This window comes from Bos indicus, chromosome 15 (assembly GCF_029378745.1).
Source record: "Bos indicus isolate NIAB-ARS_2022 breed Sahiwal x Tharparkar chromosome 15, NIAB-ARS_B.indTharparkar_mat_pri_1.0, whole genome shotgun sequence".
NCBI classification, from domain to species: domain Eukaryota; kingdom Metazoa; phylum Chordata; class Mammalia; order Artiodactyla; family Bovidae; genus Bos; species Bos indicus.
In genome coordinates this window covers 31,278,931-31,306,815 of record NC_091774.1, presented here as the reverse complement: position 1 = coordinate 31,306,815, position 27,885 = coordinate 31,278,931, and the positions used below count along the sequence as shown (strand labels likewise).

At 42.8% G+C, this 27,885-nt stretch overlaps 3 protein-coding genes across 13 annotated transcripts in view; all 3 read right to left on the bottom strand.

Annotated features, from left to right (window-relative positions):
• ARHGEF12 (Rho guanine nucleotide exchange factor 12) overlaps positions 1–7,527 on the bottom strand; it is a 169,086-nt gene extending 161,559 nt beyond the window's left edge. For 2 of the 4 annotated variants that reach the window (XM_070803551.1, XM_070803552.1), the window contains exon 1: positions 7,509–7,527. Coding sequence is in view for 2 of the 4 variants with exons in the window: in XM_019974985.2 (XP_019830544.2) it covers positions 5,911–5,942 (32 nt within the window). In the remaining 2 variants the exon portion in view is untranslated. Of the gene's footprint in view, positions 1–5,910; positions 6,097–7,508 lie in introns of those variants that run through there. The other 2 variants (XM_019974985.2, XM_019974986.2) reach the window with 1 other exon arrangement.
• Positions 7,528–10,163: 2,636 nt separating this feature from the next.
• On the bottom strand, positions 10,164–17,619 carry TLCD5 (TLC domain containing 5). Of its 8 annotated transcripts, none has more exons than XM_019975792.2 (4): positions 17,409–17,619; positions 15,480–15,601; positions 15,166–15,365; positions 10,164–13,473 (listed from the first exon to the last, which is right to left on the bottom strand). In XM_019975792.2, the coding sequence occupies exons 3-4, from the start codon at positions 15,362–15,364 to the stop codon at positions 12,935–12,937; spliced, it is 738 nt and encodes a 245-aa protein (XP_019831351.1). In that variant the 5' UTR covers position 15,365; positions 15,480–15,601; positions 17,409–17,619; the 3' UTR covers positions 10,164–12,934. The 8 variants fall into 8 exon arrangements, with proteins under 8 accessions (XP_019831351.1, XP_070659650.1, XP_070659651.1 ...); XM_070803549.1 differs by having other exon boundaries at positions 15,480–15,580; XM_070803550.1 differs by lacking the exon at positions 17,409–17,619 and adding an exon at positions 16,914–17,390 and having other exon boundaries at positions 15,480–15,580.
• A 3,266-nt stretch (positions 17,620–20,885) lies between these two features.
• Positions 20,886–27,885, bottom strand: part of POU2F3 (POU class 2 homeobox 3) — an 84,442-nt gene continuing 77,442 nt past the window's right edge. The window contains exons 11-12 of the mRNA XM_019975884.2: positions 26,306–26,441; positions 20,886–25,347 (exon numbers count right to left, since the gene is read on the bottom strand). Of these exons, the coding sequence (XP_019831443.2) occupies positions 25,308–25,347; positions 26,306–26,441 (176 nt within the window). The 3' untranslated portion in view covers positions 20,886–25,307. The remainder of the gene's footprint in view (positions 25,348–26,305; positions 26,442–27,885) is intronic.

The following is a 27,885-nucleotide window of genomic DNA, read 5'->3' as shown; positions in this document are numbered from 1 at the left end:
AAAAGCTGAGAATTATTCTAGGTACTAGCTTCATAGGTTTCTCTTGATGTTAGAAACGCTTACAAATTTCTTTCTTTTGTGGCTATCTTGGTACTCTAGATATTCTAAGTAGAGAAAGTAAAATACCCTAAATCTCATCCGTTTCCAAAATTCTGACATTTGAGGTAACAAAATCACTAGCAAAACATGGAAGAATAAAGATATCTATTTAAAATAACTTTAAGTATCAACAATAAAGGTCTACTAATACAACATTCAAGAGCTCTATCTTATATATATATATATGTACGTGTATATATATATAATAATTTAAATATCCATGTTTTCCTTCTGTTACTTATCATTAGTAACAGTTCTTGTAAATACACTGGTAAGAAAGTAAAACATTATTTCAATTTTAATAACAGTATGTCTTATTGGAAAAACCTGCTTATCATTGCAAATCTATTTCTTTTCACTAATAAGTGGAAATAACAGGAAAAAACAAAGTTAAACAACACAAGCACACACACAAAAAAAACCAAAATGGAAAAATGACACACAATTTTAAGATTAGACTGAAAAACCACTGTAAAAAAACAAAGAAAAAAGAATAACAACTTACAGATATATCTCATCATACAGTGATATCTTAAAGCTACAACCACATCTCTTTATTAAATTCAGAGATGGTTCACCCTCATTTCTGATTAATTTTCAACCAGGGATGGTTTATCATTTGTTTGCTACATTTTTGTCACATAATTGATAATACTTGTAACTTACATTAGGGCACGATATCAGAAAGAATCACTTTGTAAACAAGGCTTTTATAACATGAGCAATGGCTTAATTAGCTGATTTGCTAATTATGCTGTTTGTATATATCTGTTTGTTTTTTTGATGGTGACATCTCCCATATCCATTCTAAAAAAACTATCTAAAATAAAACTGAGTCAAAATGGTCTTGAGAATTTCTTTACTTATAATTTTGGGCTATGCCTGGAGAAAACAGAAGACCCCTGTATTATGGTAAAACCAAACTGCAACTTGTTCTAGAATATGAATAAACATAAAATATAGAGTATCATTTTGTAGTAGAACAGCACTGAAAGAAAAAAACCATTTTGCACTAGATGAGCAACTGAGGAAAAGCTAATAAAATATTAAGAGGAACAGACTGACTTTTAGACACAAATCAACAGAATATACAACTTGGCTCAGCAAAGAATAAGGGTGGGGGGAAGGAAAGGGTGGTGGACAACTGTCTAAACCATTTACAGTCACATAAACATAAAATGGGAGGAGATCATTATTTAGCCTAGTACAGCAAGTGTATACAAGTAACAGGACAACTTAAAAGAAAAGTCTGTGCTAAAGATCAAGAAAAACTTCCTGACTATAAGATCTATCAGATTGTTGTTCAGTCTCCTGAGGAAGTGACGATAGCTTTATCCTCTAGAGATACTTAAAATTAGAATGGATAAGGTACTAGAAAGCATCCGGTAAGAGAAAAATCCAACCCTGACTTAGCTTGGAAAGTTACAAGGGAAGCAGGACAGAAAAAATACACACGGAAAGACAATAATTTAGAGTGACATCTGGAGGACTTGAAAGCCAGAAAATCTAGGTCATATCTTGAATCTATCCTTTCCAGTTTTATAATCTTAACTTAAATGCTATGAGTTGCTCTAAGTGTAAATGATGATCTGCCTCACATTGAATTGAAGACACTGTAAATGTTAGAGCCACACTGCCATAGGATATCATTACATATATCAGGGTATTTTCTTCAAAAGGAAACAACAACATTTATAATTTTGCTGATTTTAAATTTTCAGTCCAAATGCCATTATTTTGAAGATTCTTAACTACTGAAAGGAAAAGGACCATGCCTTCCAATGAAGTTTTAAAACATCATCAACACCACGTTTTAATGGATGAAACTTAATGAAGTTAATTATGCTCCCTGTTTCTGAAAATGTGGCATGGTCAATCCCTAGGAGATAAGCAATTAAATAATAAGTAGCATTTCTGGTAACTTTGTTAGACAACCATGATGTAAAAGCACTTCTCCAATTACCGCTGGAAAATGGTTAAAATATCCTGTTGCTTTTACAACCCGTATCAGTAGGCAGGCAATTCATACTCAATTCATGAAACCACCAGTGTGTTAAGTGGTATTACCAGGTTAACATATTTTTATTATGATTCAAATAAAGCTTCTCTCATCATCTCACTAAATACACGTGAACATCTTATAAATGTGCCGTTAATCTAGAAGACTATAGCTCTGTACTTTTAAAAAATTTACTTGGACTGTACATGTTGACTCATGTAAAACTGTACAAGAGAATGTACTACTGCATACCTGTCTGAATCAGAATTTAAAACTGAAAAACTAGAAGAGAAGAACATTAGAGTGAATACAAAGCTAGCTCTGTGATCCTGGCCCTACTCTCAATTCAGTATTTATCTAATGACTGATTTTACAAATGAATGCTACAAATAATTTCACCTTGCAGATGACTCAGGCAGCCTTGAAAACAGTGCACATACAGAATTTTTGTTTTGTATTTTAATCAAAAGCATTATTATATGGCACTGTTGGCAGAAAAAGTATTATGAATGAAAACGTTAATTACTGGGCAAATGCATATAAAGCCTCTGGTTTCCAGTCTCACTTTAAAAAGGTGCTTCCTAAAAAAAAAAAAAAAAAAAAGAACAAAAAGACTTGCTTCAGTTAAACAGCTTAAAGATAAACTTACAGTGCTTAAAAAAAAAAAAAAAAAAGCCAATATATTAAAAACCTTTTATCTATAAATCAAAACCAACAAAATCTACAAGTCCTAGACAGGACATAGGTTCTTTTCAACAAAGACCTTTATAGCAAAATCGTACCTGTATTGTCCCTGAAAATTCACTGTTCTAGAATACAGCCTGAAACAATTTACTCAGTCCACTGAAAAAACATTCTCTTATCTCTCAAAAGAAATTCCAACTACCACAGGACCCCTAAACTCTTAGGGTGAGGACAAGCATCCAGGAGGATTAGAAACAATTAGGATTATTTTGGGACTAAGGACAGCAATCAATGCAAACTGGAGAACAGCAATCAGATATTTCTATCACTTTTCAAGTGCTGGTTCTAAAAGCTGAAAAATATAATCTTCAGGTTTCATAGAAATTACAAAGCAAGACACTGGATGGCATTCATAAGCTGTTTAGATTTTTTTTTTAACAATTCAAATATACTACATAAAAACAACAGCTACCATGAACATATAGATTGAGTTTTAAGTTGATAATTACACTTTTAAAAAGGGGGCTGGAGTGCCTGAGGAAGAGAGAATGAAAAGGGGAAATGGGGAGTAAATGAATGTGTTAATTTAACTGCAAAATAATAACAGGATATAACAGAATTCTGAGTCTCCAAAGTGACCATTCAGAGCCCAAACATAGCTGAATTCCATCCCAGCCCCAGCACGTCCCTAACACAAGAATAAAACCCTTCTTATCTTGTTCAGCCATGTGTCGCCTGCCACAAACTGCAAAACAGAACAACGCCCAAAACCAGCTAGTCTGATTTCAACTGAGGACAGACAGACTCTGTAGTCAGAAGCATCACAATGAAAGAACTCTAACTCATACAGCTGGCCTGGTGGGTCTGCACACTCTACAAAACAAAGCCATACCACATACAGTACTTCAAACTTGAAAGGATCTTTAAAAAGACACTGTTAATTTGCCAATAGCTCTAGAATCAGCAAAATGTATCTAGAGTGCACTGGAGTTAGACCATGAGAAGAGGCTGAGGTAGGTAGGCTGAGAAGAAGATGGGAACTATTCTATACTCGTAACTTTATTAAGGCAGCCTGGCACAGAAATAACACTAAACCAGTACTTCCAGATTTCACCCCAACATATATTCAAATCAGAGACAACTCTAAGAGTCAATGGATGCTTGAGATTTATGGGGCAAGATATGTTCAAAGAAAAAGTAATGGTCACATAAGAATAAATCTTGTGGTGGAAAAAAAAGAAACTAGGAGTAAATTCCTAAGAAATATGAATCCATAATTGTCTCACCAAGGCACATTAAATTAAGTGGCTTTTAAAGTCTTTTGTCTTTTAAAAAGTATGTGAAATTAGGCAGTACCCAAACTAATTCAAGTAGATATTAAACCCAAACCAATTTGCAGATTCATCTTAGAATATTCATCTTTTAATCCTTTGTGCCCAGCACAGTGCCTGGCAAAAAACAGGCATTAACTGCATGCTTATTGTACATCTGTATCTCATCTAAGTTACAAAAAGCAACACAAATCCCAAAGTTTTCCTTCCAACATAATGGAAATAGGAAGAAAATCTCTGAGAAGCAAAGAAGAAGGAAAGATCATTACTTGGGGGCCTTTAGGTGATTTTCACGTGGAATGAGCTGGTGACCCAAGGTTCTGTTTCTACGGAATTAAACACCCTTACTATTGCAATGAAAACTACCAACATATTAGTTCCTAATAAGACTTGTCTCCAGGGTCAACAGAGAAGGCAAGAATTAAGAGAACCAGCAAAACAATTACCCATGAAAGTGGCTTCTCAGAGGCGAAACACCGTGAAAGGAAAAGGAATGGGAATAACCAGAAAAAATCAAAATAAGCATTGTTAATAATGTTAAGTGTACTCTCGGAGAAGTTGAAAATTAAATGCATTAAAAAAAATACACAAACAAAGAATAAATAGTTTAAATATTTAATAGAATCTTTTAGGTGAACATTCACGTGATACTGGGAAGCATCAACAGGAACAGGAAATTCTGTTTCTGGAGTAGCTGTTAGGGTAAGATAATGGAATTTGGCCCTTTTAAAATCAACAAATGAGTCTTACAATTGGGTGAAACTCTCTTATTAGGGAATTCAACTACTTTTTGCAGAAGCACTTCTCAAAATGCTTTCTTTGCTCCCTAACTTCAGTTATTTGATCTTTTTTTTTTCTTTTTAATGATGTAATGGTTTGAAGGCTGACCAAAAAAAAAAAAAAAACAATTGAAACTTGGGACTTGAATACAATGTCATAGTTACACTGAAAAATATCATGTAGTAAAGAATATGCTTTTATCACTTAAATATTGCAAAGAATAACTCTAAAGAGTAAGGAAACTCACTTAAACCACAAATGGTCTACCTCAATTCACCGAGCAACATAGGTAAGTACTGTAAAACACTGACCCAACTCAACAAATCCACCTGCCAGCTTCTACTACATAATTCGCTTAGGCCTACACCCCTTAAATGCAAACGTTTCTGGAAAATGAAATCCTAAAAGTGTAATAATTAAAATCAAGCCCCATGATGTTCCCCCGCCCTTTCTTTTTTTTAGTTCCTTGATATTGTCCCCACCAGAAGACTGGGACTTACTGGTAATTCCAACATTCTGGAAAACTATTAGACAATAAACACCGTGCAAGTCAATGTTTCAAGGATATCAATTTCATAAATCATCATGCGGTAGTCTCAGAATGAAGTTCACAAACAGAACAGGGTCTAAGGAACTACAGGCCAGGAGTTAACTTATGAGGGACCAATACCCCAGCCGACCTCCGGCGCTGACCTTCACCCAAAATGACCTTCCTCTGCTTCCAAGATCAGTACCGAATCCTAATGCCCACTACGGACAGAAAAACACAATCGTGGCTTTACCTACCCCTCCTCCGACACTCTGGAAAAGTTTCTCTCCAGGAAAAAAAAAAAAAAAAAACATTTCCAAATTCAATCAACCGGGTAACTTGGCAGCAACCCCAGACTAACTGCAGAGCTCGGAAACAACCCTCCGTCGGATGCCTGTCAACTTCACTGGGCAAAGGCAATCCTGACTCTCCTGCTAGGTCGGGCCCCATCCAGGGAGGCTAAGCGCAGGGGGGAGCTTCATACCAACCTGTCGGTGATAGTAGACTGTGTGCCACTCATTGGGGCCCTTGGCGAGAGGTCCTCCTTTTATCCAACTTGCATTTTACAGTAACACCTCCACCCCACCCCCAGCGCTCCGGGATCAGGCCCGACTCCGTAGGGGACACCAGAGTCCAACTCAAAACTCCATTCAGTCATCTAGAACGTCCGACTGGCAGGGGTCAAGGAAAGGGGATGTGGGTGGGAGCGAAGCACGTTATCTCCCAAAACAAACCGAGCAAGTCCGCCAGAAGGCGAGTTCTAAAGCTAGGGAGCGATCCTTGGGAAAGCGCCGGAGAAAACTTCGTCACGGAGGGAAGTCGGCGAGCCGCGCGGGGAACGGACCTCAGGAGTCCGTCCGGGGCAGGATGGGCTCCTCGTCGGAGTCTCGGGGGCCTGTAAATCCCCGCCACCGAGCCGGGGCCCGCTGGCTTCTGCTTTCTATCTGGGGCTGCCGGCCGCTCGTGGCCGCGGTCTCGGCCGCGTCTCGGGCCGCCCCGCGTCAGCCGCGCGCGGCTCCATGGCCCCGGGCCGGGGGACACCTCTCGTCGTCCTCGCCGCCCCCCCACCAGGCTCCGGACACCAGGACGAGCACGAGCGCCGGGAGAGGAGGTCCCGCAGCCGGAGGTGACAGGAACCTGGTCTCTCAGCCCCACGGGCTGCTCCCCATCCCTCGGAGGCCCGGGCTCTTCCGCGGTCGGCGAAGGCGGCGGCGGCGGTGGTGGCTCCTCCCCGACGCGCCGGTAGGCGGCGGTTCCCGCGAGGGGCGGGAGGTTCCCGTCCGACCCGGCCTGGAAGCACCGGCCCGGGAGGCCGGCGGCGACCGCGGCGACTGGGAACGCAGGGCCGGCTAGCCGGGTCCTGGGGCTCTCGCGGGAGCGCGCGCGGCGGGCGGAGGAGGCCGCCGGCGGTGGAGGGGGCCGCCCGACAACCGCAGGCGCGCGCGCGGGTTCCGGTTCCGGTTCTGCCTTCCCGGCCCCTGCCGCATCCAGCGCGAGCGCTCGCCCTTCCCCTCCCCCGCCGACTTTTTTTGGCCTCCTCCCCTCTGACTTCGGGAAGCCGCCTCACCCGGGATCCCTCCGCGGCGCGCGGGGCGGCCCCAGCCCCCCGCGCTCGCCACCCCGCGCGCCGCCTCCTCTCACCGACCGCGGGTGCGCGCCGCCCCCGCGCGGACGCCTCCGCCGGACTCTTGTTGGGGGAGAGCGAAAAAGTAGTTCTGCGGGGCAGAAGGAGGTGGGCACCGTGCGACCCTGAGAGTCCCACGCGCCAACCTAAGGTTGTCTCAGGGAGCCCACGAATGCCGGAGGTTGCTACTTTGGGGTCTAGCTTGCCCTAACTCGGCTTTCTCCCAGAGAGCACGCCCCCAGTCCCGAGTTGTTGAGGATGAGAGAAGAGGCTCTTTGGAAATTACTCACCCCCTTGTCCTAGAAACTTGTATTCCTTAAGGGAGCATACTTGTTCTTTTCTGATAACACGCACAGACTGTTTTTGGCGAATGGAAGCAAACTCAGGTCCGGCTGCCCGGACCCCGCTGCTCTCTGGTGAATCAGACCCCAGCAGAGAGAGGTTTTGGCCTTGGCCGCTCACCTGGGGCACCTGCTGGCCTCGGCCCAGGGCAGGGGCTGCCGCGCAAAAAAGTCTTGGCTGCCGGCGGAGAGTTGGAGGATGGAAGTGTATAGGAATGGGGAGACAGTTTGGGAATTGGAGCCAGGATTTCTTCGTATAAGGTTGCTTTTAGGCTGCTTCTGCCTTGGCAAAATGAAATGTGTTATTTGCCAAATTGAGCAAGCATGGTGCTTTCCACAGCGGCTTAACAAGCTTGCTGTGGAAAGAAATGGGAGCGGGGGGGGGGGGGGCAGTTTATTTATCCTGTTATATTACAGTTCTCTTTGAAGAGTTCCCAAATATATATATATATATATATGTTTTTTTCCTACTAGGTAGTAGGTTTAGACACCCATCCAGTTTTATGGTTGCGTAACTCAGGATTGTAGCTATTCAAGTTCCATGTACAATATATTTCTTCCATCCCGCCTGCAAACATCTGAAGTGGCTGTCTCTTCATGCAACCATTATCAGACTTTGGGGTTCAAACCTGTATTGGTGGGTAAGGGTCTTTAACATTTTTGTGGAAATCAAGTGGCAAAGCAAATCTAATAAACAGTGGATGTGGAGAAAGGAAACAATTACCTCTTAACAATGCTGTTTCTAAAAGTCAGTCCGCAACAGTGCGTGAAAGGATCATTATCCCTGAATAGATGCATGAGCTAAGGCTGACGTTAGAACTCGGTTTAAAAAAAAAAAAAAAAGATAAAGATAAACAGAGGCCAAAGATGACTCTTTATTGCTCGATTTTTTTTTTAAGTCCAGGGCACAGCCAACTAATTTTGTAATGTTTATTTTGGGAAAGAATAGAAGCAGAATAGGGTTCCAAGCCACTTTCCTAATGATCAGACCAGGACACATTGCCACCTGCTGGTGTACCCTAGCATGATAATTCTGTCCTGTAAACTCATTAAACTGCGCATTTTCCATAGATAACTGGAAAGAGCTTCATCAGTCTGTATACAACGACCAAAATTCAAACCTTATCCGCAAACTTTTAGACGTGCTAAATATCTTTTTTTGCCGTATTCCAACAATTTCACAGCTTGGGTATCAAAATAATTGGACCCAATGACTCATCAAATCATGCATTTTAAAAATGAGTTTCCTTCTTCCCTTCAAGAATGCCTCACTCCACGAGCTTCAGGAATAAAACAAACTGGGAAAGTTTCCTAATTCACCTTCTCTTCCTTGCATACAAAACCTCTTGGCAGGCTGCTTTCACGATCTTTCCAAACTTAAACAGACCCAAAGTTCTAGCTGTGAGCAAAGAGGCCATTTGCTGTGGGAAAGCTTCGGAAGATGGTAAGCAAAAGATTTAATTAAGCCAGTGATTATTCACTCCAGGGCTATTTTTTTTTTTTAATAATGAAAATCTCTATATTCACACACAAAACTCTCATGGTAAAAAAAAGAAAAAAGAAAAAAAAAGTCCCCGAAAGCCTCTTTACAACTGTTGGTAGCTCTAGACTGTTCTAGAGTCTGTGTATAGACTACCTTCACAATAGTCACACCAATTTAGGCAGAACACACTCCACAGGGACATTAGTCCTTTACCTAGAAAAATGACATCGATGACACCTATCCACTGTGCATGCTCTTTGAGGTTTTCCAATGGGGGGTTATCCAGGCCCTCATCCATTCTTTCAAGCTGCTTACTGAGCACCTGGCTTCCCAAGTGGCTCTAGTGGTAAAGAACCACCTGCCAGTGCAGATGTAAGAAACTTGGGTTTGATCCCTGGGTTGGGAAGGTCCCCCTAGAGGAGGAAATGGCACTCCACTCCAGTATTCTTACCTAGGTAATCCAGTGGACAGAGGAGCCTGGTGGCCTACAATCCCTGGGGCTGCAAAGAGTTGGACATTACTGAGCACACAATGAGCACCTACTGTGTGTCTAACACTGTTCCAGTCTTTGGAAGCAGAGTCTGAAGAAAGCAGAAGGCCCTGTCTTCATGGACCCAACTGGACATCATTATTTTCAAGGCAACTACTCAAATAGACAGAACATAAAGAAGGCTGAGCACCAAAGATTTGATGCTTTTGAAGTGTGGTGTTGGAGAAGATTCTTGAGAGTCCCTTGGACTGCAAGGAGATCAAACCAGTCAATCATAAAGGAAATCAATTCTGAATATTCATTGGAAGGACTGATGCTGAAACTGAAGCTCGGATACTTTGGGCCCCTGCTTCGAAGAACTGACTCACTGGAAAAGATGCTGATGCTTTTGAAGATTGAAGGTAGGAGGAGAAGGGGACAATAGAGGACGAGATGGTTGGATGGCATCACAGACTCAGTGGACATGAGTTTGAACAAGCTCCAGGAGATGGTAAAGGACAAGGAAGCCTGGCGTGCTGCAGTTCATGGGGTTGCAAAGAGTCAGACACGACTGAGTGACTGAACAACAACTAAAACAGGTGGCAAAATAAGAAATTAAGTTCTTCCTCCTCCTTTTGGCAAACTGCTTTCTGTATGTAGGTTGTTGCCTCAAAAAATAAACACTATTAAGAATGGTGGATAAGAGCAGCTAAGAAGTATTTTACCGGTAAGTATAAATATGGTTCAACCTTTCTGCAAGCCAAAGCCTTGTTTTTTTAAGCTTCTTGGCAGAACCACAAGAAAGACATAAAGCAGACCCTGGGTTGATAAAAAGTTGTTTATTTTTATAAAATTTAGCATAAATCTTATTGAAATATAAATTCTTCTTGAGCAGTGTTAATAATTATTACATAGTAATCTGAATGCAAAAGAGTACTTCATGTGTCTGACCATACCACGTGTTAATTAGCCCTACAGTACCTGTCATGGACAAACTCAGCATCTTAACTGCTGAGTCACCTTCATTTCACAGTTTTGTCTCAGCAAGTTGCCTTCAGAGTTATCAGCTACAACATCAAGAAAAAGCTGAAATGAGGGATTCTCCTTCCCTTATCATTAGTTAGGTTTCTTGAAATTCAAGAAATCTAAGTACATTCCCCTAAAAGAGCAAGGTCTACAATCCCTTCACTTCTGAGGCATGAGGAAAAAAGAATTGGTACCAGATTAAGTCTATTCATTTGTCTGGTATGGGACAGGTTGCACTGTGCCAAAATTTAAGAGACGGCTTCCCCCCACCCTTTTTTTTTTTTGGTGCCAAGCCACGCTTTTCTAACTAGGCTTTTGCTAAAATCAGCATTCCCTAGCATCCTACTTTGACCGCAATCTTATTGGAAAGAAGCTAACCAGCATTTCAGGGATATGGGTCATAGAAAAAAAGGAGCTGGGGATGCTACTGTCAGATTATTCTCATGTCCAGCAAATCTCCTTAACCAAATGACAGTCATTTTAAAAGACCCATAGTTAACATGCCTTTAAAGCTGTCTTTTCCCAGAGCAATGATGACTTCATGCGGTTCCAACCACTCATGCCTGGACAATGATGTCCATTTTCAAAAACCACTCATTAGGCTAGGATTACGAGTGACCATCGAATGGGCTGACACTTCCTACCGACCTCCAGCCCTGACTTCAACAGCCCCAGACTCTTGCTCATCAGCTGAGCTACGTGGTCACCACTACGTGGTCTCAACAACACAATTGACTGAATAAATAAAAAACGAATGAACAAATAAATAAAACTTTCCTTTTTTCCCATAAAAGCCCTACATTAAAGCATTAATGAAAAGCCACCTAATGTCTCTATGAAATACGCAATGGAGTATTTTGTTTATTGACAGTAGGGTTCAAACAGAGGTAAAGAGTAAACAAGTGACCTGCCCAAAGGATCTGGCAGGTGAGTAGCCAAATCAGTTCACAGAACCTAAGAATTCTCACTTCCTAAGCCCTTTTACTACACTTGTGTTCTTGCTTTGCCTAGGTAAGATGAGAGACTATTGATTAAGAAATATTTTTTTCCTCCTGACATTGGCTTTTTCATAATATACTGTCCAGAGAGAGTGGCACCTTTTCCAGAGAAAAAGTAGTAACAAGATGAACAGGGAATGTATCTGAAATGGAAAAAAAAAAAAAAAAAAAAAAACAGCCTCATCACCCTGAGGCCAGGACATTTGGTCTTTGGTTCTGGTTTGTAGTATGTATAGCAGAGCTGAAACCTGAACTGGCATCTCAAGCCCAGTGGAATCTACATGGTAAATCCCTACGGAATTCAGTCACAGCCTCTCATGCCTAGGAGATTAATGCACGAAAGCCCTGAGAACTGGCATAGTTTTCCTGGTAGGGCAGAACTCGTACAACAGGACTCGGTAAATCTGCCCACACCTCATTCATCTCTCATCCGAAGCTCTAGCTCTATGGTTTTTGTGCAGAAAAGAGTTAATAGAGCAGGCCTGGAAAGGGCTGTCTGCAAGGTTGGCCCTTGGCCAGCATCCGGGGACTTAGATTTCGTCAGGAAGGTTCCCACCTGAACTGATGAGACTGGGTCACTGACTCTAAACTGCACAAACAATGTGGTTCATGACGAAAACCTCTTTTCCTTCTGGGAGTCAGGAAAAGGCTGACTTTTGCACGCCATGGAGAGACTGCCTATGGCACCAGCCCCCAACTGAAACCTTGGATACCGAATCTCTACCAAGCTTTCTTCTAGACATGTCATACATACTCTGAACAGATCACTGCTAGAGGAATTAGCACATCCTGCATGATCCCACTGGGAGAGGGCTCTGGAAGCTTGGGCTGGTTTCCCCTGTACTCTGCTCCGGGTGCCTTTTCCTTTCACTGAGTTTTCATTGTATCCTGTTACTGTAATAAATCAAAGCTCTAAGTACAACAAAGTGCTGTGTGCTGTGAGTCTTCCTAGTGAAGCATCATGCCTAAAGGTATGTACTTGGGGACCCCCAAGCACAGGGAGTCCTATATGGTATATACCAAGTATATGGTATAGGGAGGCTCAGGAAGTAGCCCCCCACCACTGTCATGGTTTCACCTCCCATCCTGCTCTCAATTTCCTGATCCAAGTTACTTCCTGAAAGTCCCTCACTTTATAGTAAATGGGGTGCATTTCTTTAAGCTGCTACACAGAAACCAGGAATAAGCATTTGTTTATTCAAAGGAATAAGGAAGAAATTGCACTAATGTTTTTTGAGTTCCTTTCTAAGCTGTCTGGTCATCAAGCCTCCCAGGGACAGAAGAGCCAAGGTCACCACAACCTACAAGGAATGCAGCACACTCATCTCACAGCTCTGACTTACTCGCAACTACTGCTGGTAGTCGCACTTTCCACAGCTGTGCTGCTGCAGAAGTTAGCGTTTTAATACTGGAATGTGTTCTGCTCCAAGACTGGCTTTCAAACCAATCAATAAATTTAGCCCTTTTTTTGTGATCTAAGTTTGTAATAAGTATGATTCTGTAACAGCCATATGTCCAACCTGGTTCCCGTGGCTGACTTAACCTAATCCATTGTCCAGAGCAAGCCTTGGCTAGTGTGTCTTGAGATGTCCATTAAGTCTGAGCTGCCGCTCCTCACTCCACCTGCTTCTCCAGGTGTGGTACTTCTTGATGCTTTTCCTCCATGCAAAGCGCCAGATGCTAAACATGAAACACCAAGACACCACATACATCGCCACTCCCCCAACCTTCACAAACCACTTGGGCGTGGGTGAGACCATTTCACAGAAGAGGAGGCAAGCTCCTACACCAATCCTCACTCCAGTGAACAGGGCCACAAAGAGGAAATCCACCACGTCTCCGGTGAAACTATGGTAATGGCCTGTTTCACGAAGAAACCAGCGTATCTGTAGCAGGGGGTTGGTAATCTCGCTTCCGAAGAGGACCGCATTGACCTCTGTGCCCGACTCTCCAAGCACCAGGGCCACGATGATGCCCAAGATACTCAGTGTGTGGTGAGCCAGCATCAGAGGCCCCTCAGACCGGAAGTAGATGCACCAGCCCAAGTCGAAGATGAAGTAGCCCAAGGTGAGACACAGAACGTGCACTTGGAGAGGTGTATTGGGTGAGCCTGAAATAAACCAAGAAGAAGCATATTGAGTGGCTAGGAATTGTGCTGGCTTACACAGGGATCCTGTGTTGCTCTTTCTCAAACCTTTTGGAATCACTGAAAACAAAAGCAATGGCAGGCACATGCTTTTTAGAGACAACTAAAAAAAAAAAAAGACTAAAACCTAAAACTCTGGTCTCTATCAAAGCAATGTTACAGCCCCCAGGACATGCTGTTCTGATGCATCAGATCTCAGTGAGTGATTCGAACACCAGTGATGATCCAGCGTCCTCTGTGTAGCAGCATAAAATCGAGTTACTTTGTTCTTTCAATTAAAATCCTACACAGTCTCTTTCTTTCCTTTTTTTTTTTTAACCAGCTAAAAGTCTGCTTCCAGATTCAGTTATTCTATCCCACTAGCAAATGCAAACTATCATATATGGAATGGACAAAAAACAAGATCCTACTATATAGCACAGGGACAATATTCAATATCCTATAATAAACCATAACGGAAATGTTACTCTGTCCCAAATGTCAGATTAATTTCTTAGCTTAATGGGTTAGATTATTGGACACTGGTGGCCCTAACTTGTTTTGAAAGTGGACTCTGTATGTTCCCATATGCAGGAACATAGGGTGCAAGGACCCTTTGTTTGAATCCATTAACAGCCTTCATGTAAAACATGAAGCTTAAGCATTGCTTCCTATCAGTTTGATAGTTTGAGGAGGAAATTCAGAAACTCAATATGGGACTATAAAGAAATTAGAAAAAGAATCTAAGGAATTAAAAAAAAATCATATTCTGGGGAACTTACAGATTAAACTATGTCCTCACAAAATTCATATGTTGAAGGGCTGAACCCCAGTACCTCAAAATATGACTATATTTGGAGATAGGACCTTTGAAGAGGTAATTAAAATAGAGTCATTAGGGTGGTGTTCTTGTAAAACGAGGACACTAGGCACAAAAGACCATGTGAAGACAGCAAGAAGGCAGCTATCTGCACACAAAGGAGGGGAAGCCTTAGAAGAAATCAAATGCACCAACTTGATCTTGGACTTCTAGCCTCCAGAATTGCGAGAAAATCAATCTTTGTCATTTAAGCTACCCAGTCTGTAATAAACCCCAGCAAACTAATTCAAGGGGAGACAGGTTTTGTATTCTAAGGAACATTTAGGAACACATCTGGCAGCTTAAAAATTAATTCAGCTACCCCAAATAATGAGGCATTGGTTAAATAAAGGATAGCAAATGCATACAACACAATATTATATAATAACTGAAAAGGATAAGGAAGATCTATATACATAGACATGGAAAGATGATGTCCTTTGAATATACAATCAAGTAAAAGTTGCAGGTTACCAAAAAGTATGTATTATACAGTCCATTGTCTGTCTGTCTGTCTGGGGGTGGTGGTAGAAAATGTTGACATTGCTTTTATAATTTATACATTTTGATCAATTAAATTGTAAAAAGCAATTAAAATTGTTTTAAAAATAGAGTTATGAAAAGCAGAACAAAAGGTGATGCATACAATATCGGAATTAACAAGAAGATGAACTAAGACTCCCAAAGCACATTATAATAGTAATTATTCTTCAATATTCTTCAGTATTATACAAATTCTGTGGGAAACTCCCATCCTTCCAAGACTACCTCCAAATCATAAATTCCTAAGGGAAAATTCTCTAACGTCTCCCACATACCTGGGTGGGTAAAAGGCCAAGGGCCGTCAATGAAGCCAATATAAGCTGAGAGACCTATGGAGAGGATTCCATGGGTGAACGTAACCAGCCGGCAGTTCCACTCATAGCTTCGGTGCTTATTCAGGCGACAGAAAGAAACGTAGAGCGAAAGCCAGCCCCCCAGGCTGCACAGTGCCTGCAGACACAGAGCTAAGGCCATCCTATGACGAAAAGACCAAAACCAGAAAAACAAAGAACGCACCCTAAGAAAACAGCATTGGGTCATATTGAGTATATGTCTTCATTTCTACTGTAAGACAGTACAAAAATATTACCTTCACAGAAATACTTTTTCCTTATCTACATTGCCAAGAATCTTCCACTGAAGTGTGGCTGTAATTCTGATTGCGTGTTCGTTAGAGATCACTGGTCAAAACTGTAAACTGAAAAGCAAGAACTGCATTCTGAGTTAGCAGACAGTCTAACATAACATGTTGTAATGATGAGTAAATGCCAATAATCTCCCAGTGATGACTGACCTTGGACTACGAGACACAAGTAATATAATACACATATTAGATGTGTTCATATTTCAAAAATCCCAATAAGAAGCTCTCATGGAAAACACCTCCACCACTTGTGGTCTCTGCTAGAAGTCATGACACATGAGAGTTTAATGTGGTTTTAAACTGATACTAAACTCAACTGAAGTTTGGGTTTGAATTATGGGTTTACCAGTCAAAATCAAAATGAGGTAAACCTGAAGATAGAACTAAACAAAGACCTAGATATTTTGGAAGAAAAAAAAGAAGCTAGTTCTATTCAGTTTTGTAATTAACTCAAAAACTGGCCAAGAGGGAAGCAGGATTTTGAGGTACAAGTGGGGAGTTTTTGTTAATATATAAAAATATCTTTAAGGAAATTAGTTAAAAATGAAACACAGTCAGAAAGCTACACTTTGACATTCTTACTAGTGATAAATATACCAGGACAAGAATGAAAATAATGGAGTCAATAGAGTCAGACAGGACAAAAATCTGAAAATAACCAAGATGTCCTTATTAATATTCATTAGCCCCTCTACTGAAAGTACAAATAAAAAAGTTAAAAAATACATTTCAGATATCTGTCTCATCTCAGCAGGAATTTTCTGCATGGCTACACTCACTGCTTAACTTTATTCTGACAAGTGAAATAGTATCTGTGGACCAGCACACATCAGTACACAAGCCACTCCCAAGAATGCTATCCCAAGAGGGCTTTATGAAGGTCAAGTGCAGTACAGCTTTCATCTGAAACCAGATTTCTACTCAAGAAAACAGCAGGTGTCAATCACTGACCTGAGTTCCAATTCTGTTTCTGCCCCTAAATAGCTATGAGTGTGTGGACCAATCACTTTCACCTCTGGAGCTTCAGTTAAAAAAGAGAGAGAAAGTAGAGGGGAAAATGATCGATAAAACTCTATAATCCAGCCCAGTTCTGACAAGGAGTTCTGAGAGAATTTCATAAAACTTCCAGGCCAATTTTCTGAGCAAGAGCCAGAAGTACGAAGGATCCAGAGTGAAAAGAACCGTCCTCTCTCACTTCCTTTTAAAGGCCAGGGTCACCAGCCAGAGTAATACGGATCAGCTCTTTTGGTTATGCCGATTAGTATTTTTAGAGTCTTCTTCCCTGAATCCTAATTCCCTGGCAGAACAGAGGGAACAGTAGCCCATTTACAAACAAATAAAAGAATAGACATTCGTAAATGGCAGATACAACGCTGTGACCTTGAGAATGTCACTCCGTCTCCGCGTTTGGGCTTTTCACTCTTGGGGGAAAGGATGGCAGGGTATTTAGATGGCCAATGGCCGTTTCCGCTCAGAATTCCAAGGCTCCAGTCCTCGCTCCTCCCTGTCCAGGGCCAGATTCGGGAGGAGGAGCGCTGGGCGGGCCCACCTGGCTCTGGGCCTCGGAGCAGGCGTGGCTGGAGCCAGCGGCAACCTCGGCGCCTGGCAGGCAGCGCGAGCGCCTCTCTCCTGGACCTGCCTACCCTACGCTGCAGCCACGCCCGGCGCCGGCGCACCTGAGCCGGACCGTTATGCCGGTATCCCGTCGGCACCCAGAGGCAGAAGGAGGCCCTCTCCCCTCAGAGGCCAGGCCAGGCCATCTGCCGGCTTTCTTCTCCCACCCTCGCCCCGCTCAGCGGGCCGGGCAGGCCAGGACATCCACGTCCGGAGCCCAAGCCGGCCGCCGGAGCCGGGCGGTTCGCGCCGCGCAGTTACCTGGTCCAGCGCCCCGGAAAGCCTCGGGCGCCTCGGCCCCAGAGCTCAGGACCGGGATCCCCGGGAGCAGGAAGCAGCGGAAAGAGGGAGGGAGGACCAGGCTCTGTCGGCGGCAGAGGAGGAGCCGGGGGTCTGGGGGCACCTGCTGGCTGGGAGGACGGAGCGCACAGCCAGAGCTGGACCCGGGACTGTTCAGAAAGCGGGCGGGAGGATCCCCTCTTCGTCACGAGGAGGCGAGGGGCGGGGGTGTGAGGGGTGATGATGACCTAATAGTGACGTGAGACCTGCAGACTGTTTTTGCTTACTTGTTTGTTGTCTATGTTTGAACACTTATCCATCTCCTGCCCCCACGATGTGACGGCCCATCCCATAACCAGTTGGAGAGCACCTACTAAGTGCTTACACCCCTACTAGGCTCTGGGGGGGATTTCACTTTTGCGTTTAAGTTAAACAGGCACACAAATAACTAATTTCCAGGAAAGTGCTCAGGCCGGAAAACCAATGTTATCTGTTCCTTCTCAGGTCAGCCCTCTCACTACCTTGGCAGTAGAGAATAAGGCTTTAAGAGTAAATCCGGCTTGGTTACTGACTGTGTATCTTTGAACAAGTTGCTTAACTTTTCTGTGCCTCTGTTTTCTCATCCACAGAATGGGGATAGTAATAATAATAGCTGTCTTATTGGGTTATTGCAAGAATTTTACACACTTGACATGTGTAAAGTGTTTACAGAATGGCTGGCACATGGAAGTTGTTATATAAATGTTAATTATTGTTGTTGTTACCTCACTTTGGGTTAATCCTCTCTCCTCTCTGAATCTGTTTTGATACCAATGAAAGTGAGTTTGAAGAGATAGCTAAATGAAAGTTTGGAGATGCAAATGGGGTAAAGAGGGCATCTAAGGGGCTTCCCTATTGGTCCAGTGGTTAAGACTCCATGCTCTCAATGCAGGCAGCCTTGGTTCATTCCTTGGTCAGGGAACTAGATCCCACATGCCACAACTAAAGATCCTGAGTGTTACAACTAAGACCCAGTGCAGCCAAATTCATTCATTAATTTTTAAAAAGAGGGCATCTGGGTTGGTTGATCAAGACAGGCAATGATAGGATGCTGAGGGGCCCAGATATTCTTAAGAAGAGAAGACCTTGAGCAGAAGGGTGAGGCTTTAGGCCATGTTTGGGGAATAGTAAGTAGTTTGGGTGATTTGTTTTGCTGGCCCCTTAAGAATCAGGATCACACTCTTTTCATCTTTGTTGGTACCTCTACCTGGTACAAAGGCAGGCGCAATAAATGATTGCTGCCTGAATGAATGGGAAGTGAGCCTGCAAATGTATATTGGAAGCATACTGGCACTCCTAAATCTGAATGCCCCTCTAGATCACTTGGGAAGTGTTTTCAAAACACCCTTTGTTCAGGCTGCACCTTGAAGGTTGTGCTTTAATAGGCTTAGCGTGAGGTTCAGGAATCTATGTCTATTAAAACCTGCTCATAGATCATTCAGATGATTAGTCATATTTGGGAGGAACTGATGTTAGAGAACCTTTCATTATTGATGCTAGCCTCGGATGCCAGGCTGAGGCATTATATTATGCAGATAACAGGAAACCTATGATGATTTTTGGCAAGGGAATAACTTTATCATGTTCTCAAGTCCTTGCTACTCCAATCTGCATTACCTGAGAGTTTGTTAAAAACACAAATTCTCAGACCCTAACCCTGGATCTACTGAATCAAATCTGCATTTTTAACAAAGTCCCCAGCAATCTGTATGCACATTCAGGCAGTGGATCTCAACCATGACACTACAACAGACTCACTTGAGGAGTTTTTAAAAGTCCCATTTCCCTGGGCCACATCCCAGGCAAAGTAAATCAGAATCGGTGTGTGTCAATTTTTTTTAAGTTTCCCAGATAATTCCATTATCTGTGTAAGCAAAGTTCGGAATCACTGCTACTCAATGAAAATCAATATAAAATGAATTGGAGAAGACAACCTGTCACAAGTGGATTGGAATGGACCAGATAAGTAACAATAATAGCTTGAAGAAAGAAAACAAGGAGAGATCCATTTCACTGAATGAATAGATGGTATGCATATCTCAACTTTTCCCCATTTGTTTTTGTTACAGTTCTTCTAGTATCTGAACCTGGAATTATCTTCTTGCTGCCACCATTTCCCAGGAAAAAACAGAATATGAATTAAAGGCTTCAGGAGTCTAATGGCTGAGGGCATAAGGGAAAGTGCTAGTTCTTCCAGCTGAGCCTATATCGGACCTTTATCCTGGGGTGGCTGAGATTCCAGGCTCAAACTCCATTACCTGGGATTAAATTTTATTAATTCATGTATCTTTGGCCACAAATTTGGTGATTTGTGTTCCACCAAATCACAGGCTTGTCAACTGTGGTGTTCCCTAGGAAAGTTCTGGCCTGTTCAGGGAACAGGAAGCTCTCCACCAATTTATTTTACTAACAATAACAATCATAATCATAATAATCACAATAACAGATAACACTTATTAATCAAGCATTGTTCCAGGCACTTTACATATATATATACATATTAAGTCATTAATTCTCACAACTCTTGGAGATGGATATTGTTGTTATCCCCATTTTTGCAGGTGAAAAACTGAGTCACAGAGCACTGAAGGAAATTGCCCAAAGTGATGTGATTAGTAGGAGGCAGATTTGGGTAATGAACCCAGGCAATATGGCATTGGAGGTCATACTCTTAACCACAAAGGTAGGCTGCCTCCACTCCCCTAGAGTCTCCTCCAAGATGGTACTATGCGTTCTTTATTCACAGCTCCTATTAGAAGTTGTTTAGAGGTTAAAAGAAAGAATTCGGGTTTTGAAAACCTGAATTGCCTATTGTGTCCTTGTCACAGTACTAGTCAAGAGGATACAGAGAAAAAGACAGACAGTTACAAGGAGCGCCCCACAGTCTATCAGGAAAACAGAAGAGTCAGCAAACCCAGTCCATGAATGTGGCCAGGGGAAGCGGAGTACACAGTGGGAAGGGGCACTCAGCCAGCAGTCTGGGGGCCCAGGACAGGATTCTTCTCTTTTTTTTTAGCTTAACTATTATTATTATTATTTAATTATCAAAGATTATAATTGTACAATATTGAGAGGTATAGAACAAAATACAATTATTGGAGGACAGTTGCTCTTCAATATTGTGTTAGCCTCTGCCACACATCAACACGACTCAGAGACATATATCCCCTCCCTCCTGAACTCCCTCCCATTTCCCTCCCCTTCCCACCACTCTAGGTTGTCACAGAACATTGGGTTGAGCTTCAGGACAGGATTCTTAATTTGAGTCTGCAACTAAACTCATCCTCTCACCCCTCAGTTGGACCAAAAGCTCTTAGTATTAGGAGCCCACAGCTGAGCCCATCAGTCTTGAGTCTACTAAAGATCAAAGTTTGAAAATTCAAAAAGCAGCAGCAACAATTCTTTTTCCCTTTCTTTCCTCCTAGACAATGACTGGTTGTTGCCCTTTGATTCTCTTGTGCCTAATTAGATGCTGAAGAAGCTAACCAGGCTTCAGTTTAACTTGACTGGAATGATGAGTTTTACAGGATCTTACAGACATGAAAAGTGAATTGGTACCCCCTTTTAGGTTTGAGTCTGTTCAGCAACATTCCAAAGCAACAGTTAATGGAAGCTACTGGAGGCTGAGCAGGTAGGCTACAATTCTGTTTATTTCTTTTATAAAAACCATGGTCAAATAGCCCAGAAATAGACCCCCATAAATATAGTCAACTGATTTTTAACAGAGGAGCAAAGGCAATACAATAGGATAATGATAGTGTCTTCAACAGATGGAGCTGGGACAACTGTACATCCACATGTGAAAAAATGAACCTAGACTCAGACCTTACACCATCACAAAAGTTAACTCAAATGATCACAGGCCTAAATGTAAAACACAAAGCTATAAAGCTCCTGGAACAGAGGTCCTTGACGTCCAGGATCTAATGCCTGATGATCTGAGGAGGAGCTGATGTAATACTGATGATAGAAGTAAGCTGTGCGATAAATAGAACGTGCTTGAATCATCCCAATACACCACGATGGTAATCGTACCATGTGCTCCCCGCTGGTCCGTGGAAAAACTGTCTTCCATGAAACTGGTTCCTGGTGCCGAAAAGGTTGGGAACCGCTTTTAGAAGATAACATAGGAGGAACCCTAGATGATGCTGGGTATGGTATTGCCTTTTTAGATCCAACACCAGAGACAGACCATGAAAGAAATACTTAACAAGCTGGACTTCACTAAAAAGAAAGATTTCTGTTCTGCAAAAGACAATATCAAGAGAATGAGAAGAGAAATCACAGACTGGGAGAAAATATTTGCAAAAGACACATCTGATAAAGGACTGTTATCCAAAGTATACAAAGAACTGTTAAAACTCAACAGTAAAAAAACAGACAAATTGATTTAAAAATGGGCCAAATATCTTAATAGACATCTCACCAGAGAAGATACACAGATGATAAATAAGTGTGTGAAAAGTTGTTCCACATCATACCATCAGAGATATGCAAATTAAAACAACAATGAGATACCACTGTATTCCTATTAAAATGACCAAAATCCCAAACACTGACAACAAAGGCTAGCAAGGATGCAGAGCCACAGGAACTCTAATTACATTGCTGGTGAGAATGCTAAGTGGTACAGCCACTTGGGAAGACGGTTTGGTGGTTTCTTACAAAACTAAATGTTCTCACAATCTGGCAATCACACTCCTTGGTATTTGCCTAAATGAACTGAAAATTTATGACTACACAGAAACCTGTTCACAGATATTTATAGCAGCTTTATTCATAATTGCCAAAATTTGGGAGCAACCAAGATGTCCTTCGGTAGGTAAACGAATAAATAAACTGTGGTACATCCAGACATTAGAATATTATTCAGCATTAAAAAGAAACTAGCTAGCAAGCTCATGAAAAGACATGAAGGAAACTTAAATGCATATTACTAATTGAAATAAGCCTATCTGGAAAGGCTATATACTATGATTCCAATCATGTGACATTCCGGAAAAGGCAAAACTATTGCGACAGAAATAAGGCTGTAAGGGTGTGGCAGGGAGAGATGAATAGGTAGAGCACAGAGGGTTGTTAGGGCAGTGAAAAATACTCTGTGTGATTATAATGATGGATACGCATCATTGTACTTTTCTCCAAACCTACAGAAGGTACGACATCTAGAGAGAACTCCAAGGTAAGCTAACAAATGTTTAATGCTGGACTTTGGGTGATTGTGATGTGTCGGTGTAGATTCATTCTTGGTAAAAAAAAAAAAATTACTTTCTCGTGAATGATGTTGATCATGGGGAGAGCTATGAATATATGGGGGCAAGAGGTGTACAAGAAATCTCTGTAGCTTCCTCTTAATTTTGCTGTAAACCTAAAACTGCTCTGAAAAAATAAAATATTTGTTAAAGAGTCAAATGAGTGAACACCAGACTCATGGACAGTGCAGGACATCAACTTGCAGCACTCACCTGAACAAGGTATCAAAGTAGCCAATACTGCTGCAGGAAAGTGTCTACTCTGGCACCCACAAGTGTACAAAGAACAGTGCACACACACGTGTGTATGTACACATGGGTCTATGGGTGGCAGAGTAGTTTCTTTATACAATTAAATTATTGCTGCAGGCTCCTCTTGTCTCTTTGGTGCATATCTAGCTCCTTTCAACTAGATCTTTTCTTGACAAAGTAACCACTACCAATAGGCTTTCTCCCACATCACCACATGAGATATTACTTTTAATATAAGCCCCATCCAAAAAAAAAACCCCAGTTAATTTGTGGTTATTTGGATATAGATTTCCCCTTGGGATATACTATTTGTAACAAACTTTGAATGCTAGTTTTAGTTTCTTCCCTTCAGTCATTACATTTTTGAAGGGTCTCCTTTTCCTACAGCTCAATGTTTGCCTCAAAAATGGTAACTATTTAAATTTTTATTAACCCAAGAAAGACCACAACTTGCCTCTCAACTGCCTCTTCAAAAGTCACAGTGCATTCAAAAGCCAAATACTTGACTTTTGAATCATCCCTTGTCTCACATATCTATCACTTTCATGACCTTTAGGATTTCTGAGATATGAGCTATAAACCCCAGACTTCACCTCATAAGTCTGCAAACAACTTGACCTTACACGTTTACCATTCTCCCACTTACAAAATGAGGAAGCCAATCTCTTACCTACACTTTCCTCAAGGTTGTTCAGTCAAAAAGAGTAGAATCTCTGAACTCTCCAGAGCCCTGTATTAACGTATGTCATCTTCAGCATTGGCTGGGGGAGTAATAAACTTGATCCACCAATTTGAAACACTTTATCCATCCTTTTCATTATATGCATTCACATTCCCCCACAACAAAAGACACAGAATAACCTAAACCTCTTCTTACCAATTGGAGAAGGAAATGGCAACACACTCCAGTATTCTTGCCTAGAGAATCCCATGGACAGAGGAGCCTGGTGGGCTGCTGTCCATAGGGTCGCACAGAGTCGGACACGACTGAAGTGACTTAGCATGCATGCGTGCATTGGGGAAGGAAATGGTAATCCACTCCAGTGTTCTTGCCTGGAGAATCCCAGGGACAGAGGAGCCTGGTGGGCTGCCGTCTATGGGGTAGCACAGAGTCGGACATGACTGAAGCGACTTAGCAGTAGTAGCTTCTTACCAGTAGTGGAATACTGTATATATCATTATACAAATTTATTTAGGAACAGAGGGATTCCTTTGAATCTCAACATTTTCTTGGCTATGCAATCTTAAAAAAAATAAAAAGTGACCATTTCTACAATGGCTTCATGTTACAGTCTACACACTGGCCCACAAAGAAAGAGACTGGAGAAAGAACGTTCCTGCAAAAATCAACAAGGATTCCCAGCCCATGTGGGAACTCCTGTGGAAGCTAGCACAGTAGTTCACACTTTGGTATTTTTTTTTCTTTCTTTCTTTTTTGTTAAAGAAGATAATATATTACAGAGACATTTTCAAAATTCACACCTGAGTTAAACATTTCTCTGGAAAATTCCACATTAAGGAGAGAAGAACATAATGCAAAAAAAGGAAAGGGTTATATACAGTTATGTTGCCAGCATAATTGTTGTGTGTGTGCTTTCGTGTTCCTCCTTCTGCAACAGGAGACAGGGCAGAGAAGGAGAGAAGGAGAAACACAGGGAAGGAGAGAAGAAACAGGTGTTCCTGAACTCTGGGGCAGACGAAGCAGACAGAAGAGCACCTGTGGGCAGAGAAATGTGCCAGGGGACTGAGTAAAGAGGAGGGAATTTGGAGAATACGATTATGAATGGATTTGGTTCTAGAAAAGGGGACGAGGCTAAAGAGAAAGTGGGGGGAAATGAAAAGTTTGCTGAACAGAAAAAACATCCAAGCTTTGGTAGAGACATCAGATTCAAATCTTTTCACAGATTCTAGAATCAGTTCTTGGACTGTGGCTAAGTTCAGAGTCAAAACCCGTTCTCTCCCCTCTGGTAGTCTGGCACTAGGTGAATGGCTGTGCCCAGAATGAACTGGAGACGAGCTGGAGAATAAGAAGAAGTCCTTTTTCAAAGGCCACTGCAGCAGGGAAACTGTCTGAAATATTTAGAGAAGGGTGCAGGCAAGGAAGGTAGAAATGACCAACTCCTAGGAGGGATGTGCATTTCAAGAGCGCTAGGAGTCAGCACACGGTTCAATCACAGTTTGGATCTCTGGAGGCCCTTGGTCCGAAGAAGACAAGAGTTTGGGTTCATCCTCTTCCCCTCTCTCTCCTGAAAGTAATCTGTCCATACAGAGATGGCATGATTCCCTTCCTTCTGGTGGGGAATACAGGGCCAGGTGGCAGAGGAGAAACTTTTTGGTCTCAGTGGAGGTAGGTGGGATGACTCCATCGATACCAGGATCTAGAGGGGAGGAAGGAACGAGTCAATCAGACAGCTTCTAACCATGAGGAAAGACAGGAATAAGCAGTGAGCACTAGCAGATACATATAGGGTTTTTTTCTAGGGGTGCTGAAAGTGTTCTAGAATCAGATATGGTGACAATTGCAGCATCCTGTGAATATACTAAAAAACACTGACTTGTACACTTTAAATTGGTAAATTTTATGGAATGTGAATTATATCTCAGAACAATTTTTTTTTAAATGTCCGTTATATGTTTTCCTCTCTTCTTTTTGGTGGGGGAGGTTTAGGAGCTCCTAGCTTTGGGGGTATGCAACAGTTGGCCCTTAAGAGCTGGCTGCCTTGCCAAACAGTTTGGGTTTGGACAAACAGGTTCATTTCTTCAAACAAGCTCAGGTCTTTAATTGCCTGATTTGCAAATCTCTTGTTTTGTTCTGAACTGGGGAAGAAACCTCTTGAGGCATCCACTCTGGGAACACTTTTTAGAGGAGAATCTTTGCATCAAGGCTCTGGAGGCTGCTTCTGTCACTGCATCCTGGGTGGGAGCACAAGGTTAGGATGGAGCACCCTTCCCCTCTCCCAGGGCGTCAGCTACACAGGGAAGCTCAGGCTCGGGGCAGAACGTCCCCACTGCAGCTGGAACTGGCGTGAAAGGGAGTTCTCCGAAGCTCAGGGAAGGACCTGTCCCTTTCCGACAGGAGTGTTTGGAAATTTCCACCCTCCCAGAGAGGATGGAAATTTTGGCTCTGTTGACATCAGCTCCTTGCCAGCACTGGCTGAGGCTTCTCTTTTAAATCCCACTCCCAAGGGACAGAGTCCAGTCTGGCTCACCACCCCGCCCTCTCCCTGCCTCCCCTGTGACAAGCCTTCTTCCCCAAGGTGTTGACCCTCAGACGCAGCTTCTCACATGTCCCTTGGCCCTGGCAGAGGTGTCTTGGTGCTCTTCCCTCCACCTTACCCTGAAGAGTTAAAACTGGAGGAGGAGTTCACGGCCGCTTTGGAGTTATTCTGAGATGCAGTGGGGCTGCTGGCCTGGAGTCCTGAGCCTGGAGAAGATGGCCTGCTGTTGTTCCCAGGGGAACAGGATGACGTTACTGAGCACGAGGAGAGGCAGAAACAAGGGGGAATTAATGAGGCTGGCTCCAGGGACCTCATGACCTTCAGGCACGTATCCCCCAAGGGGTCTCACCTTCTCCCTACTCCACTCCCGCCTCCACCCATCTGCCCACCTCCTATCATGGTAGCATCAACACCCAGCCCCAGGGGGCCCTCATCGTACACACTTCTCCTTAGCCCAGGCCCTGAGAGTGGCATGGCTGGTTCCACAAGTCCAAGACTTGCAAAACACAGGAAGGATGGATGCCAAAACCATCCCATTCCAAGGGCACACCCTGGGCTGGGTATATCCAGCCTGGGACCCAGGGGCAGGATAAGAAAGAGAACCAGAGCTTTGGGAGGGAAGCGAGGAGGAGAGAAGGAAGAATGCTCGGGGAGGAAAAGAGAAGCTGAGAGCACAGGTCAAGATGGCCAGCCTCTCTGGGGTTCCCATCTCCACATGGTACGTGGTCTTCCAGAAAGAGCACGGGAGGAGTCCCAGCCATCCACTAAAGAGCTCTGTGGCCTGTGGCAACTTGCTTCACTTCCCTGAAACCTCTTTGTGACCTCTGTAATATGGCAAATCTGGATAAAACTGAACTCCTGTATTTGGGTTTCCCAAACAGCATTCCATGGATAAGGTGACATAGATTTCATCCTCCAAGCTAAGATGCTTTGAAGGGTCGAAGACATTGGTATTGATAATGACATCATCACAGGGGATCATCAGATACTGGGGCTGTCCTGGGCAAATCCAGACATATGGTCACCCTATCTAATTCTTTGAAATACTTTTTGAAAAATAGAGTTCTGTAGAAAATTGGTTTAGAAAACCCTGCCTTCTGTTCAGCTCATTTTTATGTATAAGGCATTTGTACATAAAGTGGGCCGAGAAGTGCAGCAATTAAAACAAAAACACTTGCTCAAACTTTACCTACTCAGCATTCCCCAAACTTACTTGATCATGGAAGACTTTTCCTCCTAGAAAAAATGTTAACATCTTCTGAAACACATTTTGGGAATGCTGAGGATGAGATGGATGGCATCACCGACTCGAATGACATGAGTTTGAGTAAGCTTCGGGAGTTGGTGATGGACAGGGAAGCCTGGCGTGCTGCAGTCCATGGGGTTGCAAAGAGTCGTACATGATTGAGCAACTGAACTGAACTGACTTAGGTCAATATCTTGCAGTTCTGTTATCCCATTATCTAAAAGAATGCTGCTGCTGCCGCTGCTGCTGCTAAGTTGCTTCAGTCGTGTCCGACTCTGTGCGACCCCACAGATGGCAGCCCACTAGGCTCCACTGTCCCTGGGATTCTCCAGGCAAGAACACTGGAGTGGGTTGCCATTTCCTTCTCCAATGAGTGAAAGTGAAGTCACACAGTAAGTGTCTGACTCTTCATGACCCCATGGACTGCAGCCTACCAGGCTCCTCCGTCCATA

Coding starts and splice junctions, on each gene's coding strand:
- TLCD5 (XM_070803545.1), bottom strand. CDS start 15,430: ATGACCCAATGCTGTTTTCTTAGGGTGCGTTCTTTGTTTTTCTGGTTT. Junction 13,474..15,165: donor TTGGCCTTTTACCCACCCAG/GTATGTGGGAGA, acceptor GGTTTATTTCAG/GCTCACCCAATACACCTCTC.